This window comes from Heterodontus francisci, chromosome 9, assembly GCF_036365525.1.
Source record: "Heterodontus francisci isolate sHetFra1 chromosome 9, sHetFra1.hap1, whole genome shotgun sequence".
NCBI classification, from domain to species: Eukaryota; Metazoa; Chordata; class Chondrichthyes; order Heterodontiformes; family Heterodontidae; genus Heterodontus; species Heterodontus francisci.
Genome location: NC_090379.1, coordinates 83,474,491 through 83,495,003, shown reverse-complemented (window position 1 = coordinate 83,495,003; position 20,513 = coordinate 83,474,491). Strand labels below are relative to the sequence as shown.

The following is a 20,513-nucleotide window of genomic DNA, read 5'->3' as shown; positions in this document are numbered from 1 at the left end:
AAGCGGCCTTTCGAGCTGATGAGTTTGCTTTAATTTATAAGTTGGTTTCCCAGGGAAGAACCCTCCCTAATCACCACCACAAATCTGAAAAAGACAAAGGGTGGGAAGGTGACATCTGCCCAGGCAGTCCTGGGAGAGAAAGGAATGCAGGAGACACAGGGGGCCCTCCTCCAGCCAAAAAGGCAGGTGCTCTGAGCAAGACAGAGACCCGGAGACATGTGTGCTTCCATCGTAATAAAGCAGGGCATTTAAAAGCTGACTGCTGGAAACTAAAGGGAAAACCAGTAGGGTTAATCAAGGCACACCCACTCAGTGAAGAAGGTGACCTGATGGAAAGCAAACCAGAACAAGCTGTGACTTTAATGTCAGTAAGAGTGAGACCCAAGAAGCTTACTACAGCAACTGCAGGAAAACTATTGGTATTCCTGAAAGTTATCAGGGTTTTGTGTCTGAAGGGAAAGTAACCCCTACCCCTCGAGTGGGGCCAGCAAGCCCATAGTAATTCTCAGGGACACAAGGGCCACTTGATCCCTTTTACTGGGTAAAGGCCTGACCTTTCCCCAGAGTGTGCAGTGATCAAAATGGTGGTGAATGTTTCTAGAGGGCAGTGTATGCCTGTACCTGTATACCGGGTGCACCTAGATTGCGACCTAGTTTTGGGACCAGTGATCATAGGGATTGTCCCTAGTTTGCCTGTGGATAGGGTTGATTTGCTCCTACGTAATGATCTGACAGGGGTGAAGGTGGTAGCCCTAGGTAGTGAAAGACAGACTGCAGGAGATCAGAGAGACAGGGCAGTGGTGGGAGATGGGCCCCTGCAGTTTTCCTGAATGTGTAGTGGATCAGGCCATGATCAAGTCAGCTCCCCCAGAGGAGACTGAATTGGCACTGCAGCAGATGACCATGAGGTCTGTCTGTCTGAGACTTTCTTTGGAAAGTTAGGAGACTCAGGGAATGAATTGAATGGATTTTCCCGAGCTGAGGCTCAGCGAGCTGACCCAGTATTGAGAGAGTTAGCACAGGCTGCCCAGTCTGAAAGTGAAGCAGAGGGAGTCCCTGATGGCTACTATTTAAAGAATGAGGTACTGATGAAGAAATGGAGTTCTCCTCACAGACCTGAGAACAAGTGGTAGACAGTAGTTCACCAGTTAGTGGTGCCGCAGAGGTACCGGGAGAAATATTAAGAAGGGCCCACGAGACTACAGTGGCTGTACATGCCGGTATACGAAAGACCAAAGCCCCCATAAGACAGCAGTTTGACTGGCCAAAACTCCACAAAGATGTGGTGGAGTACTGCAGGAGTTGCCACATGTGCCAGGTTGAGGGGAAACCCCAATCTATAGTGAAACCTTCACCCATAAGTCCTGAACCATGTTAGGAGGACCCTCCAGCAGAGGGCTGGTGAACTGTAAGGGACCCCCACCGAGAACAAAAGGGGACAGGCAGGCACACGGCTGGTAAAAGGTTGGACAGGGAAGGGGGAAAAAGTGACCAAGAGGGCAGGTTAAAAGAAGTCCGGGAGGAATCCTGAATGAAAACCCCTACTTGTCCAGTCAGCCAAGCCTGTAAAGTGTGAAATGTTAGACCCCACATCCTCCTATGTAAATGCAGACACTGGAAGCACCCCACCAGAGTTGCTAATAGCATTTACAGGAACCTGCAGAGACAAAAGAGATTTCCAGGGGCACAGAAACTGTGAGGGTGATGCCTCACCTAGTCAAGTGTCACAGGGGAGTGCAGAAGAGTCTGCACAAATACCTGCAGGCAGGAGTGTCCCAGAGGACAAAGGGGAGATTAGCAAAGAATTCTCCCCCACAGTCAGAAAAAAAGCGAACCACCCATCCCCTGAAGTCTAAAACCTTTGCATGACTCAGCAAAGCACTGAAAAAGTTCAGGATAGACCCGCCCACTACTGACTCTCAAAAAAAAATTACCTCAGCAGGAACAAAGACCCTCGACAGCCATGGAAATGGGCAAACGGAAGACAAACTTCCCAAAAAAAAGTTTATTGGGATGCCAAAAAAGGGGTAATTTTAATAGGTTTTAAGATTTAGGAATGAATGGAAATGAGAGAAATGCATAGATTTTTCCTGTATTTTATATTTTTCGCTCAATCTTTTAATGAAATGCACTTTTCTCAAATCACATTTCACTCCCCTGGGTGTGGAGGGGTCATGCAGGCCCCCACCTGCCAAGAATGAGGCACATTAATTTTGCCACATGGACATTGAATTTCAAATTGTTGCTGGGAAGAAGAGAAGGCCTGTAACAAGCCAGGTTCCTGGCTGGAAAGATATTTTTGCAAATCAACAATGTTTGGAACAAAGGAGCTATGCCCTGCTCCAATACAATCCACAAACAGACGTGGTCAGACCAGTTAGTCACATGACTAACCTGCTTGGCAGTCTGGTTTTTTTCCGAATTATGGAGTTTGAGCGGAGCGCCTGTAGAAAGCAGAATGCTCCTGGACTGAAGCAGACCTCTTCTCCCTGCTGTCTGCTCCCATCTCTTTCGCACAGAACTCCAAAACCCACTGAAGACACATGAACCCCAAGAGAGAAAAGTCTTCTACAGTGAAGAAGGTTTAAGAATAATACTGGGCCCCAATGAAAACAAGATCTACCTACAATCAAGGCCTCTACAGTGAGCTCAAAGATCCGTAACAACTCTTCAGATATTGCCTCAAACTTTTCCACTTCATTTCTTCTGCTCTTTTCTGTCTCTATCTGCATGTATCGCATATGCATTAGCGTGGGCGCGTCGCATATCCGTATGTGTTAACCGCATTAGAGTTTAAGTTTAATAAGTTTAAAGAAGAAAAATTGAAATTTAAGAAAACCTGTGTGTGTGTGCTGGTTTCTTTGCCTAATAATTGGAAAGCGGTGAACAAGGATTCACCAAGGGGCAGCTAAAAACACTGTTTAAAATTAAACCCTGTTACAGTAAGACCAGGTGAAGGCTGAAAGGGAACCCTAGACCTCTTTCTCACCTGATCATAATAAAAGGATATAATTGGATTTGAAGCAGTTCAGAGAAGGTTCACTCAACTGATTCCTGGGATGAGAGGATTATCTTATGAGGAAAGGTTGGACAGGTTGGGTCTGTATTCATTGGATTTTAGAAGGATGAGAGGTGATCTTACTGAAACATATAAAGATTCTGAGGGGTGGATGCTGGAAGGATGTTTCCTGTTGTAGGAGAGACTAAAACTAGCGGGCACAGTTTAAAAATAAGGGGTCTCCTATTTATGACAGAAATGAGGAGGCATTTTCTTTCTCGGAGGGTCGTGAGTCTGTGGAACTTTTTTCCCGGAGAGCGGTGGAGGCAGGGTCATAGAATGTTTTTAAGGCAGAGGTAGACAAGATTGTTGGCAAACAAGGGAGTCAAAGGGTATTGGGGGTAGGCAGGAAAGTGGAGTTGAGCTCACAAACAAATCAGCCATGATCTTATAAAATGGCAGAGCAGGCTCGAGGGACTGAATAGCCTACTCTTGCTCTTAGTTCATATGTTCGTATGTCTGCTTTTGTTGCTTTTTCTTTTTGGATGTTTTTTGAAATAAAAGGTTCTGCATCTCCTCTTCCTCTACTTTTTTGTGTGTTTCTTTTAAGTTTTTATTCTGCTTTTTTCCCTCCCTCTCAGTTTGGATGACTTCTGGGCCTCAGGTGGTGTCTGGAAGGCGGGGAGGGAATGGACCTGCAGACTGCTGGACGGTGCATCAAGGGAAGAGGTTACATTTTCAGGTGATGGAATGTGAAGACCACATTTTTGTTTTGTTTGGAAGAATGGCCATCAGTGGGAGGCCATGAGATTTGAGACACGTGTGGCGTCAGCTGCGTCTCAGTTGGCAGCACGCCCGTATCTGAGTCAGAAAGTTGTGGGTTCAAGTCCCACTCCAGAACTTGAGCACAACAATCTAGTTCAAACCTCTAGTGCTACATCGTCAGAGCTGTCTTATTCTGGATGAGACGTTAAACCGAGGCTCCACCTGTCCTGTCAGATGGTTGCAAAAGATCCCATGGCCCTATTTCGAAGAGATCTGGTAGAAACTAATCAAAAATTTTGAATCTGGCATACATTTCATGTGTCACAATTTAGTCATATTTAAGTGCTGTGGCTATTTGAGATGCTTGTTAGCATTTTTTTTTAACATAGCTTTATCATACACTGGCCAATATTTATCCCTCAATCAACATCACTAAAACAGATTATTTGGTCATTATCACAATGCTGCTTGTGGGAGTTTGCGCTGTGCAACTTGTTTGCTGCATTTCCTACATTATAACAATGACTACACTTCAAAAAGTACTTAATTGGCTACAAGTGCTTTGTGATGTCCAGTAGTCATGAAAGGCTCTATATAAATTCAAGGTTTTTTTTTTTGAGGATAGGGATAGGAGGAGATCATGCAAGGAGAAAAAGAAAAGAAATTGAAGGGGGATGGTTATGGGGTGCATTGCGTCACAGCACCTTATACATTGAAAGCACCAATCTCAGGAGTTGAGAAGATTTAATGGCAAGGCCATTAGAAGTACAATCCACTCTTCATAATTCAAAGTTGTGCAATTTAAATGAAATCTCACAATAATATCTTTGTACAATTTTATTAAAATTGACCAATCTGTAACACTGAACAACTTGACTTTTTTTTAAACGAAGAACAGCAAATTGCCATCAGTAGACTGCATTCAGGAAATATAAACCTCCCAGACCTAACAAAATATTACATTAGGAACACACAATAAATACATATATACACAAACAAAATAAATAAAATAAAAATCAAATATATGAAGTAATACCGCAAATGGAAGCTTTACTCCTGACACCATAATGTTATTAATAACTTATCTGAAGTAGGATATTATTGTTTCAACACATCACTACAGATTAAAGCAAATTACTATATAATTCAAAAAAATGAGTTCCTACCGTTTTGTCCCGAAGCCTTTCTCCGTGGATAAGAAAATCATCACAGCCACTTTCATCCAGATGAACTTTAAAAACAGTGACACAGCTGAGGCCACCCCCTCCCAGTGGCACCCATCCTCCACTCGAGTCATCACGGGTCATCACCACTGCTCGCACACGTGCAAAGTAACTATCACTGCAAAAAGGAGGCAGAAAATTAGACTTTTCTCTTTCTCAGAAGAGATTCAATTTCCTGCCCCTACCCACATTTTCTTCCTAGCCTACGTACAAATCAACCTTGAGGGAAGGTGACTCACTCCTAAGCCTCCAACAATGCAGCTCTATATCAGTGGCTAGGAAGTGCATGAGAATCAACTGTCCTCCTTATACACCCCATCCAGCAACTCCCCACAGCAACATAGGGGAACTGCTGCCCAGGCAAATCTCTAAAAATTAGGAGACACAATTTGCAGCAACTAAAGAACACATACCATGAAACAGAGAGTTTTACAAAGAAACTTTGTCGTCAGATTTTAGTGAATACACAGCATATTGTAATATAGGGTTACTGTGGTAACAGGATACTCTTGCTCTTTTCATCAAGTTTAGCAATCAGTTCAATATCTTAAAAGCAGTTTTATTCAGCAAGGGCCTGAACTCAAGAAGCTCAGCACCACCCAAGAGAACGTTTGTTTGGCACCCTATCCACCACCTCAAGCATTCACTCCCTCCACCATTGGTGCACCATGGCTGCAGTACTATCTATAAAATGCACTGTAGGAACTTGTCAAGGTTTCTTCAACAGCAGCTTTCAAACCCACGACCTCTTCCACTCAGAAGGACAAAGGTGGCAAGCACATGGGAACACCACCACCTGCAAGTTTCCCTCCAAGTCACACACCATCCTGATTTCGAAATATATCACCACTCCATCAAAATCCTGGAACTCCCTCCCTAACAGCACTGTGGGTGTACCTACATCATATGGACTGCAGTGGTTCAAGAGGTGACTCAACACCATCTTCTCAAGGATAATTAGGGATAGGCAATAAGCCATGCCAGCAATGCCCACATCCCCTGAATGAATAACGAAAACTTGGAAAAATAAACGTGAGATGAGTTAGAAAAAAGAAATTTGCATTTATATAGTAACTTTCAGGATGTACCAAAGCACTTTAGGATCATAGGAAATAGGCCCGTTGAGCCTGTTCCGCCATTCAAACTGATCTTGGTTGATCATTTACCTCTATCCCATTTTCCCCCACTATCCCCATATCCCTTGATGTCGTTAGTATTCAGAAATCTATCGATTTCTGTCTTGAACATGCTCAATGATTAAGCTTCCACAGCCCACTGGGGAAGAGAATTCCACAGATTCACCACCCTCTGAGTAAAGAAATTTCTCCTCACCTTGGTCTTAAATGGCCTGTCCCTTATTCGGAGACTGTGTCCCAGGTTCTAGACTCAACAGCCAGAGGAAACATCTTGTCCACATCTACCCTGTTGCACCCTGAGAGAATTTTATAAGTCTCAATGAGATCACCTCTCATTCTTCAAAACTCTGGAGAATACAGCCCCAGTTTCTGCAATCTCTCCTCATAAGACAATCCCACCATCTCAGGGATTAGTCTGGTGAACCTCCGTTGCACTCCCTATATGTCAACTATATCCTTCCTTAGACAAGGAGACCAAAACTGTACACAATACTCCGGGTGTGGTCTCACCAAGACTTTATACAATTGCAAGACAACTTTACTCCTGTACTCAAATCCCCTTGCAATGAAGGCCAACATACCATTTGCCTTCTTAATTGCTTGCTGCACCTGCATACTAGCAGTTAGAAACTCATGAAGGAGGACACCCAGGACCCTTTGGATATCAACACTTCCCAACCTCTCGCCATTAAAGGAATACTCTGCCTTTCTGTTTTCTCTCCCAAAGTGGAACACTTCACACTTACTGCCAATGAATTAGTTTTTTTTTTAAAAAGTGTAGTTATTGTTAGAATGTAGGAAGCACGGCAGCCAATTTGCGCACATCAGGCTCCTAGAAACAGCAATGAAATAATGAACAGATCATCTGTTTTAGGTGCTGTTGGTTCAGGGATAAATACTGGGCAGAAATCTCCTGCTCTTCAAATACTGCCATGGGATCTTTTACATCCTCCAAGAGGGAAGACGGGAGCCTCCGTTTAAAGTTTCATCACAAAGTTACAATATAGCTAAAAGAATTATATGGCATAGTGAAAATAGCAAACCAGAAATCAAATGTTCATCCCCGTGCTGAATAAAACTGCTTTTAAATTATTTAACTGACGGCTAAATTTGATCGACTCCATAGTAATCAAAGGAGCAAGGGTATCCCATTACCACAGTAACCTATGCTATTTCTCCAAAATTACATGAAAGTTACAATAAAATCAAATGGACCATTTTGTGCTTGTTTTCAAAGAAGATATAGTTCTATTTTGTGCTGTAGGCCGAATCACTTTACACCAATTGTTTACTCAGTGATCTGAAAATATTTTATATGGTTTGAGATTGTTACGGTCAAGTGAGGAGGGATTGAAGGGTTTACTTCTCCCTGTTTGACCATAACAGATTTAATTCTTTCATAAAGTGGATGTGCTGGCCAATTCAGTAGGTGTTTGATTACTTACTTGCTATGATCAGAACAAGAACCAACTGGACGGGTTTTCTTGAGTTTAACAAAGGGGTTAACTTTATTGTACCTAAACTAATGAAAATAATAAACTACGCGCCAACTTTCACTCATACACACACACAAACAGGGTTACAGAGTGGGAAGGATAGATTGGTTGAGTTAGAGTCCATAGAAAAAAAGGGGTCTACAGTCTGTGAGGTTTGGTGATTCAGCCAGCTTCTAGCTGAATTCAGTAGTCCTGAGGCTTTTAGTTTAAAGAGGCAGATGACTGGTTCAGTGGGTCTCTTGGAGACAGTGATGCAGATGATTTCCTCCAACGGGGTTTATGATTGTAGCTGGAGCATGCAAAGGTGGTCAGTCAACAAGCAGGATTTGAAGCTTTCAAGCTGGAATGGATGGAAGTGGGGGTGGGGGGGGAAGAGAGAGAGAGAGAGAGAGAGAAAAGGACCCCCCCCCCCCCACTTGGGTCTGCTCATAACAGAGTCCAGAAACTTCTCCCCTCTCTGCTGCAGAAAGACACAAGCTTCAAACCACAGATGGGAGGGGCTCGTCACATGACTGTCACTCAGTGATTCAAACATAGCAGTTCGCAGTATTCCTCCTTCTTGCTAAAAAGAACAAGTAGTTCCCTTAAAGTTCCTGGGTCTTGGTTCTTGCTGAGAAATGAGCAGACATTTTGTCTCCCTCCTCACAAGCCTTGCAATTAAGGGTACAATGTTGCAAATTAAGTGGCCATCCTAAGCTACCAGAAAAGTCATTTTTTTTAACCTGTTCTTTTTAAAATTTCTTCAAAAAATATAAATTCAGATCTCGAGCCAGTGGATTAAAAAAAATTAGCATTCAACAAAGTAAGTTGGTGGGACAAGATAATATGCAATTTTCAACTTACTGAAGGTTCTAATTGTATAAATGTTTGTGTCAATATCAAGGTTTTACTGTAATGTTGGGTAATGACAAAATGCTGCTTCTACTATTATCCCAACCTGAATGGACTATCATGATATTTGAATACACAAGTGCTATTGGGAAAACTATCCTTCCATCTCCAACTCATTTTGTCTTAGGTTCAATTTGTTAATGTCAGAAAAATACAGATAAATCTGTCTTCAAAGTATTGCACTTTTCACTAAACATTGACCACTGCATGAGTGAAAACTAGAAGTCAATGTGAAACTGGGGTTAAAAAGTACCAAGAGGACTGAAACTTGGTGGGAATCGAAGAGACCGGGCAGAAGAGAGACCATGCACAAATGTCAAATGGCCATTCACCCCAAACAGTTTATTCTGATGCTTTTATGTCAATTAATTACCAAGCATGATTATTTTATCCCCTGCTGTATCAATGCCAAACTTGTGTAGAGTATTTCCCAACATTTGAGACAGAAGGAAGAAAAGAGGGGAAAAACAGGAAATCTCGACTAGTTTATACAAGATGGCAAAGGGAGATACCCGAGAGGATATACTGAAGATCCTGTTTCTTCCTGCAGTTCTCCACTTTCCCAAGTTAAAACTCCTTTGTTCCTCTACTCCTTGTAGCTGCTGAAATGAATTAAAATGCTTCATAGAGGCCCCTTTACAGAAAAATATTTCTCTCAAAACTCACTTTTTTGTGTTCATTTGAGAAAATGTATTCATCAAAAGCTTGAGACAGGATGGGTGAATGGAAAAGGATTCTCTCTCCAAAATTGGTAGTGGTTTGTATACAATATGCAATTGTTTAGGCGTACAAAGAGGTCTTGAAATCACTGGACAGAAACAGATTCAAAATCTCCCTCACTGATCTTTTTGTTCTCTAAAGTCCTAATAACTATATAGCTATTTGCAAATGCATACTACGGAGGATGCTCTGGCAGTAATCTGTGGAGAGAGAAACAGCTAACGTTTCAACCTGATGACCTTTTCAAGAGCATCGACCTGAAACATTAACATTCTAGCTATTTGCAAAGATGCTATCACCTTTAGGAAGCAAAATATCTTAATGAGGTAGGAAACAGTGTTAACTCAGCAGTGAAGGTTTGCCATGTTCTAAAAATAAAGTAACATTACTTTTCAGTTTTATATAAATGCCACTGATCCAAATTAACCTCACAGAACCCCCATCAGCATATCACATTAGATACCCATTTCTGTGAATAAATATTTTAACACAGTACTATAGTGGAAGTAATGCTGAACAGTTGGCTTATATAGAACACTTACATGAACAGTGGTGCTTCTTGAACGTGTCTTTGAATTTTAAAGCTGTAGTAAACTCATTTCACTATGCATGATTCAACTGAATTTGTGTCAGTTATTTAAAAATCTAATCAGTTCAATTTTTAGTCTGTAACCATTCATTGTTGTATGCTGGGTCTCTGTACTTGCTTAAACCCATTACATTTCTAACTTTTTCCAGTTCTGATGAAAGGTCATCGACCTGAAACATTAGCTGTATTTCTCTTTACACAGATGCTGCCTGACCTGCTGAGTATTTCCAGCATTTTCTGTTTTTACTTCAATTTCCAGGAATCGTACTATTTTGCTTTTGAAAACATATTATATGATCCGTGATAATATGCAATTTTCATGTTACGTAAGGTCCTATTTGTATACATTGAGTTGTTGGAACTGCACTCATCCAGGCATTTTGACATTTGCTGCTTGTTGATTTAAACCAGTACTTAATCCACTATCCAGCTAGTCTAGAGGGGAGAAATCAAGCAGTTGATGCAATTTATAGCAATAACCATTAATAATAGATTTTTCATTTTGCTGGTAACTCATTTCTTCCCTTTCAAGTATTTGGTTAAATAATATAAACAGCTGCTGTCCTTGCAATGGAAGCGAGTAATACCATAAGCAAACCAAATATTTTCAATACCTCAGTTCAATTCACAGGAAGGACCAGGAAACCAGAAGCCATGTCAATCACACCAAAAGGGCACGAGGCAATCCTCCTCCAAACATTGTCCACACCCGACTTTTACACACCAGCCACCTGGCCACTAGGAAACCCAGGCATGAAAAGGTCACATCACTAATTTAGTCTGCTTTCAGGATTTCCAGGAAATGAAGTACTGAAGTAAAATAATTGCACTGTTATTTCAGTGTTGTGGTACCAAGGTTTATTGATGAAACCATTACATTCAATTACCCACAATATCCTAACTGCATTTGCAGTAATGTCTGAACAGCTGAATGAAGCAATTTGTGCATTTCATGGACACAATTTTGGTTCATTCTCATAAAACTAAATAGTTTGCATCATGTTTGACAATTGATTTTCAATATTTTGCATTTTACAAGACTGTAGTGTCTACCCATTTTAATAGCAAATTTTAGCAGTTAAAACTTTGCAACCAACAGGCTACTTGTGAAAAGCACAAATTAGGCTCAAATTACTTGTGAAGTATCATCTGTTGCTAAGGATATCGCAAAATCAATATTTCACACTGCTGTATTATAACTATAATCGTACCAAGTGAAACATTTCAGCACTTGCTTTGACACTGGCAATGCTGGACAAGTCACGTGTCAGGTACTTACAGCTCATATTGTTCAACCTCTCCAGTTGCCACAACCAGCGAAGTCCAGAGATGCAAAACTTTTCCACACAGCTTGACCACAAACTCAGGCTTCCCCCACCCCTCCCCTCCTCTCCTCTCCCCATTAGCTCAGTGAATTGATTACAACTACCTTTATCTTGAACATTGACTGCTTCCACTCCTACATTTGCCCCTCTTGACAAAACCCTAATCCATGCCTTCCTTTGAATATTGGATACTCAACTTCCCTTCTGTCCAGCTCAGTGGGGTTGCCCTATCCTTGGACTCTCTCCTCCTTATGCTGTCCTTTGCAATATCATCCAAAGATATCAGGTCAACCTCCACATGCATGCTGACAATGCACAGCTCTACATCTCCACTACTTCTTGACTCCTTCATTGCCTGTGCTGTCAGATTAATCGCCAATATCCAGTCGTGGATTAGCTATTAAACACTGGGAAGACCAAAATCATTGTCCTTAGCCACTGCCACTAACAATCCATTGCATCCCCTCCCTAGCCACAGTCTCCCTCTGAACCAGACTGTTAAAAATCTTCAAATTCTACCCAACTTTGAGTGGAGCTTCTGACTCTACAAATTTATGGGGAGATGGTGGCATAGTGGTAATGCCACTGAACTAGTAACAGGGTACATGGGTTCAAATACCACAACTGATTGACTTTATTAATTGAATTTAAATTCCATTATTTAATGAAAATCTGGAACTGAAAGCTAGTCTATATTGGTGACCATGCACAAATGTTTTTTAGGGAAAGAAATTTGCCATTCTTGCCTGGTCTGGCCTCAATGTGACTCCAGACCGGCAGAAAATTGATTGACTCTTAGCTGTCCTCTAAAATGGCCTAGCAAGTCATTCAGTTGTACAAAACCTCTACACAAAACTTGAAAAGGAATAAAACTGACCTAGGCACTGGAACTGGGTGGGGGACTTCAATGTCCATTACCAAGAGCGGCTCGGTAGCACCACTACTGATTGAGTCCTGAAGGACATATCTGCCAGATGGGGCCTGCAGCAGGTGGTGAGTGAACCAAGAGGGAAAAAACTACTAGGCCTTGTCTTAACCAATCTGTCGATGACAATATTAGTAGGAGTGACCACTGCACAATCCTTGTGAAAACCAAGTCCCATCTTCACAGGGAGGATACCCTCCACTGTATTGTGTGGCACAACCACCGTGCTGAATGAGAATGGGATAGATTCAGATCAGATCTGGCAGCTCAAAGCTGGGCATCCATGAGACGCTGTGGATCAGCTGCAGAATTGTATTCAAAAACAATCTGTAACCTCATGGCCCAGCATATCCCTCACTCTACCATTACCATCAAGGTAGGGGATCAACCCTGGCTCAATGAGGAGTTCAGGAGAGCATGTCAGGAGCAGCACCAGGCATACCTAAAAATGAGGTGTAAACCTGGTGAAGCTACAACACAGGATTACTTGCCTGCCAAGCAGTATGCAACAGAGCTAAACAATCCCACAACCAACAGATCAGATCAAAGCTCTGTGCAGTCCGGCCACAACCCATCGTGAATGGTGGTGGACAATTAAACAACTAACAGGAGGAAGAGGCTCCACAAATATCCCATCCTCAACGATGGGGGAGCCCAGCACATCAGTGCAAAAGAAAAGGCTGAAGCATTCGCAACCATCTTAAGCAAGAAGTGCCAAGTGGCGAATCCATCTCGGCCTCCTCCTGAAGTCCCCAGCATCATAGATGCCAATCTTCAGCCAATTCAATTCATTCTACGTGACATCAAGACATGGCTGAAGGCACTGGATACTGACAACAGTTGTTGTACTAAGACTTGTGCTCCAGAACTAGCCGAGCCCCTAGCAAAGCCTTTCCAGTACAGCGGCAACACTGGCATCTACCCGACATGGAAAATTGCCCAGTTATGTCCTACTCACAAAAAGCAGGACAAACCCACTCCGACCACTTACCACCCTATCAGTCTACTCTCGACCAGCAAAGTGATGGAAGGTATCATTGACAGTGCTATCAAGCGGCACTTAAACAGCAATACAATGCTCAGGTTGGGTTCCGCAAGGGCCACTCGACTCCTGACCTCATTACAGCCTTCGTCCAAACATGGACAAAAGAGCTGACCTCGAGAGGTGAGTTGAGAGTGATTACCCTGGATACCAAGGCAACACTTGATCGAGTATAGCATGAAGGAGCCCTAGCCAAACTGAAGTCAATGGGAATCGTGAGAAAACCCAAACATTGGAGTCATACCTCATACAAAGGAAGATGACTGTGGTTGTTGGGGGCCAATCATCTCAGCCCAGGACATTGCTGCAGGGGTTCCTCAGGGTAGTATACTAGACCCAACAATCTTCAGCTGCTTCATCAATGACCTTCCCTTCATCATAAGGTCAGAAGTGGGATGTTTGTTGATGACTGTACAATGTTCAGGACCATTCACAACTCTTCAGATAAGCTGACCATGTCCATATGCAGCAAGACCTAGACAACATTGAGGCTTGGGCTGGTAAGTGGCAAGTAACATTCGCGCCACACAAGTGCCAGGCAATGTCAATTTCCAATAAGAGAGAATCTAACCATCTCCCCTTGACATTCAATAGCATTACCATCGCTGAATCCCTCACTATCAACATCCTGGGGGTTACCATCAACCAGAAACTGAACTGGAGCAACCACATAAATACTGTGGCTACAAGAGCAGGCCAGAGCTGTGGTGAGCAACTCACCTCCGGTCTCCCCAAAGCCTGTCCACCATCTACAAGGCACAAGTCAGGAGTGTGATGGAATACTCTCCACTTACCTGGATGAGTGCAGCTCCAACAACACTCAGGACAAAGCAGCCCGCTTGATCGGCACCCCATCCATCATCTTAAACATTCACTCCACCACAGATGCACAGTAGCAGCAGTGTGTACCATCTACAAGATGCACCGCAGCAACTCACCAATGCTCCTTCGACAGCACCTTCCAAACCCGCGACCTCTTCCATCTGGAAGAACAAGGACAGCAGACACATGGGAACACCATCACCAGCAAGTTCCCCTCCAAGTCATACATCATCCTGACTTGGAAATACATCGCCATTCCTTCACTGTCGCTGGATCAAAATCCTGGAACTCCCTCCCTAACAGCACTATCGGTGTACCTGCATCAGAGGGACAGCAGTGGTTCAAGAAGGCAGCTCACCAGCACCTTCTCAAGGGCAATTAGGGATGGGCAACAAATGTTGGCATTGACAGCGATGCACACATCCCATGAAAGAATTAAAAAATCCTCTCCATCACAAAGGTCACTTAATTCCATCTCTGTCACCACCTGCCTCAGCAACCCTCATCTGTGCCTTTGTTGCCTCCAGACTACACAAATCCAATACTTTTCCTGGCTGGCTTCCCCTCCTCCATAAACTTGAGTTCTTCCAAAACGCCAGGTCCCACTCATTTATCACTCCTATTCCTATTGACCTCTAATAGCTCCTGGCCACCCAATGCGTCCAATTTAAAATTCTCTTCCTCATATATCAATCTCTTTATGGCCTCATGCCTTTTATCTTTGTAACCTACAGTCCTAGGTCACCCTTAACTCTCCATTACTCTGGCTACTTGTGCAGCACTGCCCCCTCTGCACCTCCCAATCCCAGTATTGGTGGCTATTCCTTCAACCATCTAAGCCCCATGCTTTTGAATTAATTCCCTCAACTTCTCTGCCTCTCCATCTCCTTTTAGGTCCTCTTTAAAATCTAATTCTTCGACCAAGCTTTTGGTTATAGCATCTCCTCCTTTTGCTCAGCATCCAAAATTGTCTGATTATGCCTGTGAAGCATCAGGGGATGCTTTTATTAAAAAAACTAAAAGATAACATTTTTATGCAAGTTATTTTCACTATTACCTTGAAATTTGATCTCTCTAATCCTCTCCCAGATGTGCTCCTCTTCCCTCAACTAATTGAATCTCATCTAGATTGTCATGGCTCATTTTGCCATTCACAAAAAGGCCAACACACCCATCATGCCAATCACTACCAGGCTCTACCAACACTTTTTGTTCCAGCAAATTGACAAAGATCCTATGTACCCATTCAAACGCATCACAGCTTCTCATCTAGACATGCGTTCCACTGCACACTTTCTGCTTCTTCATGAGCTTATTTTCCCCATTCTCCAATTACTCAAACAACACATGCTTCAGTCGTGATGCTCTTTCCTGCTGGAATATACATTCAGCCAGGTTTCCTATTCCTAATCATTTACCACTGACTCTTGCTTGAAAGTGTAGAACTATGGACACCCGCTAAGCACAAGATCAGCCTCAGGTGTGGCCCCAACAGTCAAATACCACCTACACATTTTCTAGGTTCATAACTAAAGAATTTTTTTTCAGCAGCATTCAGATACCTTACAATTCAACAGCACTCTACCCAAACATTTCCTGAGATGATGGGGCAAGGGAGAAGAACTTACAGGTTATAATGATGTTAAAACTCACATCAATTGAATTGCAGTAAATGCTGTTTATCCATGAAGGTGTTAAGATCAAACCCCTCCCTTTCCTCAGCCATTTATACATGAGCTTTTCCAGCAAGGATAACAAATAGCAATGGAAATCTTTGGCGACATTTTTCTACCCTGCCTGGAAAACTGCCTCATATGTGCCTTCACCCCAAACCTCCCAAATAAAAACCAAAACTGCTACTCTGCTTACATGTCACAGTTCCCTACACATAGGTAGGTCTCACACAGCAAGGAAAAGTAAACTTGCCAGACTGTTCAAATCCAGCCACTGGGAAACTATGGCTCTTCCTGCCATTAGCCTTTATGAAAACAAAAGGTTTGCTTTGGGAGCACCACTGACTGCAAAAGACCTGTGCATTGGAGCTGACCACATTAGCATGATACACAACTAATACAAGAGGAGGACCTAGTCTGTAGGGCACAATGCCAAACCAAATTAAGAGTTTATCCATTAAGCCAATCATGTGGTGGAGCATGGCAGAGAAGGAAGAAAAGAGAGACACATACACAAAGCTTTCAACTACTTTCAAAGTCTACCAAGTAGACAACAGTATTATAGAAGTTACTCTCACCTCAAAATAAATTAGATATACTGCACATTACGATTTTGTACTACAAGTTAGAACTAACCAGAATCCAAGAAACAAGTTAGAAGGCATATAACTTTAAAAAAAAAGAGAGACAGCAATGAGTTTGGGGAATATTAAAGTGCTATTTGCCAGATATCAGTAAAATCACAACTGCATTCAGTAAGTTTCAAGTTAACTATAGTGACTTTTTGTTTTTTTGCCCATTCCCTCAAACTGAAAGGTGGTCCTCTTACTTCTTCCCACATCTGCTGCTGAGAATCCATTAGTAGATAATGCTATGCTTTTAACCAAAATAAAGCAGTTCAGTAAATTGAAACCTGTAGCAGCATTCCAATGAGATAACCACAAATGAGCCTGAGGTTTGCCCTTGCATGCTCAGTATATATTTTCTTAGACAGAAAGTTCCTACATTCTTTAATACTGTACAAATATATAACAGACCTTTAAGATTAGGTTTTTCCCCATTATTTGTTAAACACTTAAGAAATGCCTGTCTAATTTAGTGTGATACGCAATTTACATACAAAGCTCCCTTATGTTTTCTACTTAATAGCACAGCTGCTGGCCTTTTCACTGAATTTTCACTTAATACTTGGTGCTCTGATCATGAAATAGCATTCCTTTTGAATTAGTTTTGATCACCAAAGCAAGTTAGAATGGTGCCATGGACAGGAAACTTTTCTTTCTTTACTTTTTGTACTGCACATCACTTCTAGGTCAGTTGCGGGCATAATTATACTCAGGTTTTCTCTATAAACCTAATTTTATTTGCCATTCATCACAATTAAAGTTTAACAACTAGCAACATAAAATTAAACTCACTTTTGAGCGTCAATTCAAACTCCTGCCAATACGCCAAATTTACACAACTCCTATAATTTCACTCTACATATGGTCTAGATCCCTCATGATTTTGAAACCCTCTAACAAAACTTCTCTCAACATAGAAACATAGAAAATAGGAGCAGGAGGTGGCCCTTTGAGCCTGCTACGCCATTATGATCATGGTTGATCATCCAACTCAGTAACCTGTTCCCGCTTTCGCCCCATATCCTTTGATCCCTTTAAACCCAAGAGTTATATCTAACTCCTTCTTGAAAACATACAATGTTTTGGCCTTAACTGCTTTTTGTGGTAGCGAATTCCACAAGTTTACCACTCTGGGTGAAGAAATTTCTCCTCATCTCAGTCCTGAATGGTTTACCCCATACCCTTAGACTATGACTTCTGGTTCTGGACTCCCCCACCATCAGGAACATCCTTCCTGCATCTACTCTCTCACGTCCTGTTAGAATTTTACAGGTTTCTATGAGATCGCCCCTCACTCTTCTGAATTCCAGCGAATATAATCCCAAACGACTCAATCTCTCCTCATACGTTAGTCCCGCCATCCCGGGAATCAGTCTGGTAAACCTTCGCTGCACTCCCTCTGTAGCAAGCATATCCTCCCTCAGATAAGGAGACCAACACTGCACACAATATTCCAGGTGTGGCCTCACCGAGGCCCTGTATAACTGCAGCAAGGCATCCCTGCTCCTGTACTCAAAACCTCTCGCTATGAAGGCCAACATACCATTTGCTTTTTTTAACCGCCTGTTGGACCTGCATGCTTACCTTCAGCGACTGGTGTATGAGAACACCCAGATCTCGTTGCATATTCCCCTCTCTCAGTTTATAGCCATTCGGATAATAATCTGCCTTCCTGTCTTTGTTACCAAAGTGGATAACCTCACATTTATCCACATTATACTGCATCTGCCATGTATTTGCCCACTCACTCAACTTGCCCAAATCATCCTGTAGCCTCTCTGCATCCTCCTCACAACTCATCCCTTCCACCCAGTTTTGTCTCATCTGCAAATCTGGAGAGCTTTTCTTCTCTTCTCTAAGGAGGAGAATAACCCCAGCTTCTCCAATCTATCCATGTAACTGAAGTCCCTCATCCTTGGAAGCCTTCTTGTAAATCTTCTCTGCATCCACTCCAAAGCATTCACATCCTTCCTAAAGTGTGGTGCCCAGAATTCAACACAATTGTCCAGTCAAGGTCGAGCCAGTGTTGCCAAACTCCAATACATCCTCGCAGTTCCCAGCAACTGCCAACATAATGACCTAGACTTGGGTGCGCTGGGAACAACTTCAAACATTGCAGAAGACACGAAACTTGGAAGTATTGTGAACTGTGAGCAGGATAGTAATAAATTTCATGAGGACATAAGCTGGTAGAATGGACAGACATGAGACCTATGAAATTTTATGCAGAGAAGTGTCAAGTGATACATTTTGGTAGAAAGAACAAGGAGGGCAATAGAAAACAAAGGGCATAATTCTAAAGGGCGTGCAGAACAGAGGGACCTGAGGGTACATGTGCACAAATTGTTGAAGGAGGTATGGCAGGTTGAGAAAGTAGTTAAAAATGCATGCAGGATCCTCGGCTTAATAAATAGAGGCATAGCACACAAAAGCAAGGAAGTTATGATGAACTTTTATAAAACATTGGTTCGGGCTCAACTGTAGTGTCTCCAATTCTGGGCACCGCACTTTAGGAAGGATGTGAAGCCTTCAGAGAGGGTCCAGAGAAGTTTTACGAGAATGGTTCCAGGAATGAAGGACTTCAGTTACATGGATATATTGGAGAAGCTAGATTAGAGGAGAGAAGCTTGAGAGGAGATTTAATAAGGTGTTCAAAATCACAAAGCGGCTAGACAGACCAGATACAGAGAATCTGTTCCCACTAACAAAAGGGTCGAGAACCAGACGACACCGATATGAAGTGAATGACAAAAGAACCAAAGGTGACACCAGGAAAAACTGCCCGAAAGTGTGGTGGAGGCAGTTTCAATCAAGTCTTTCAAAATGGAATTTAATAAGCACCTGAAGAGAAAGAATTTGCAGGGCTACAGGGAAAGGGAGGGGGTGCGGGATAGGTCGAGTTGCCCTTGCAGAGAGCCGACAGACACAACAGGCCAAATAGCCTCCTTCTGTGCTATAACCATTCTACGATTCTATGAAGAGTGGAAAAATGGTTAAGCCTGAACATGCAAACCAGTTTACATTAGTGGTTATTTGAAGAAATTTCAATTTTGACCACTGAAAAATGCCCCCTCTGCCCACAAGAAACATAATTTTGTATTAATTTCAAGTTTACAACAAAGCTAAATATCAATTTCTACAAAGTTAAACTTAATGGACAAGAGTTCTGAGGAAGCCTAAGCAATTGAAGGATGGTGACTGCAATTAAAAAGCAGTCTATATTTCTCCTAACCTATACACTGCCGATATTCTATTTGAATACCGCCAGGTGGAAATTCACCTGTACCACGTTAAAATATACTAGCTGAAATAAAAGTGTACCATATACTAAGTACAAGGTCACATTAATTGCTCATTTGTTGTTTGGTGGTTATTGGAGGCCAATCATCTCTGCCCCATAAATCACAACAGGAGTTTCCCAGGGTAGCTTAATCATCAGCTACCTCATAAATGCCCTTACTTAGATCAGAGGTCAAAAATGGGGCTATTCGCTGCTGATTCAGTGCTCAGCCCCATTCGCAATTCCTCAGATAATGAAATAGTTCATGCCAATATGCAGCAAGATCTGCACAACATCCAAGCTTGAAAAGTAACATTTGTGCCACACAAGGATTATCTTCAACTAGAGAGAGAGCCAAACCATCACCCCATGATTTTCAATGGCATTACTGTCTCAGAATCTCCCATCAACCTTCTGGGACTTGCCATTGACAATGATGCTAAAGATGTTGTATAAACAGAGTTAGTGGCAGATCCCAAAATCCATTATGAATTGATTATAGATTATTCAATCTTCATACATCATTTAGTGATAAATTAAAGAGAGAATAGTTAAACCAACTTTAGAAAGGCACTCGCACCAATTTTATTTTAAAACAAATGTTCATTCTCAGGATGCGGGCATTGCTGAGACAGCCGGTGTTTATTGCCTATTCCCAGTCGCCTGAGAAGGTGGTGGTGGGCCGTCTTTTTGTACTACTGCACGGTTTGACACAACTCCATGGCTTTCTAGGCCACTTCAGAGGGCAGTCAAAAGTCAACCGCTTTGGTGTGGGACTAGACTGACACATCGGTCAGACCAGGTAAAGACTGCAGGCTTCCTTCACTGAAGGACATTAATGAACCAGTTGAGATTTTAACAACAATCCAATAAGATTCATAGTCACTTTTACTGATACCAGTAGTTTGTTTTATTTCCAGATTTTCGAAAACGAATTAACATCGACAAACTGACATGGTGGGAATCAGTCAGAATCATAGCATGATACAGCAGAAGGAGCTC

The 20,513-nt window shown here is 42.3% G+C and overlaps 1 protein-coding gene across 2 annotated transcripts in view; it reads right to left on the bottom strand.

Moving 5' to 3' along the window:
- The window catches only part of spred1 (sprouty related EVH1 domain containing 1), a 120,631-nt gene that overhangs the window by 75,864 nt on the left and 24,254 nt on the right, over window positions 1–20,513 (bottom strand). For both annotated transcript variants that reach the window (XM_068039405.1, XM_068039406.1), the window contains exon 2: window positions 4,930–5,104. In XM_068039405.1, the coding sequence (XP_067895506.1) occupies window positions 4,930–5,104 (175 nt within the window). The remainder of the gene's footprint in view (window positions 1–4,929; window positions 5,105–20,513) is intronic.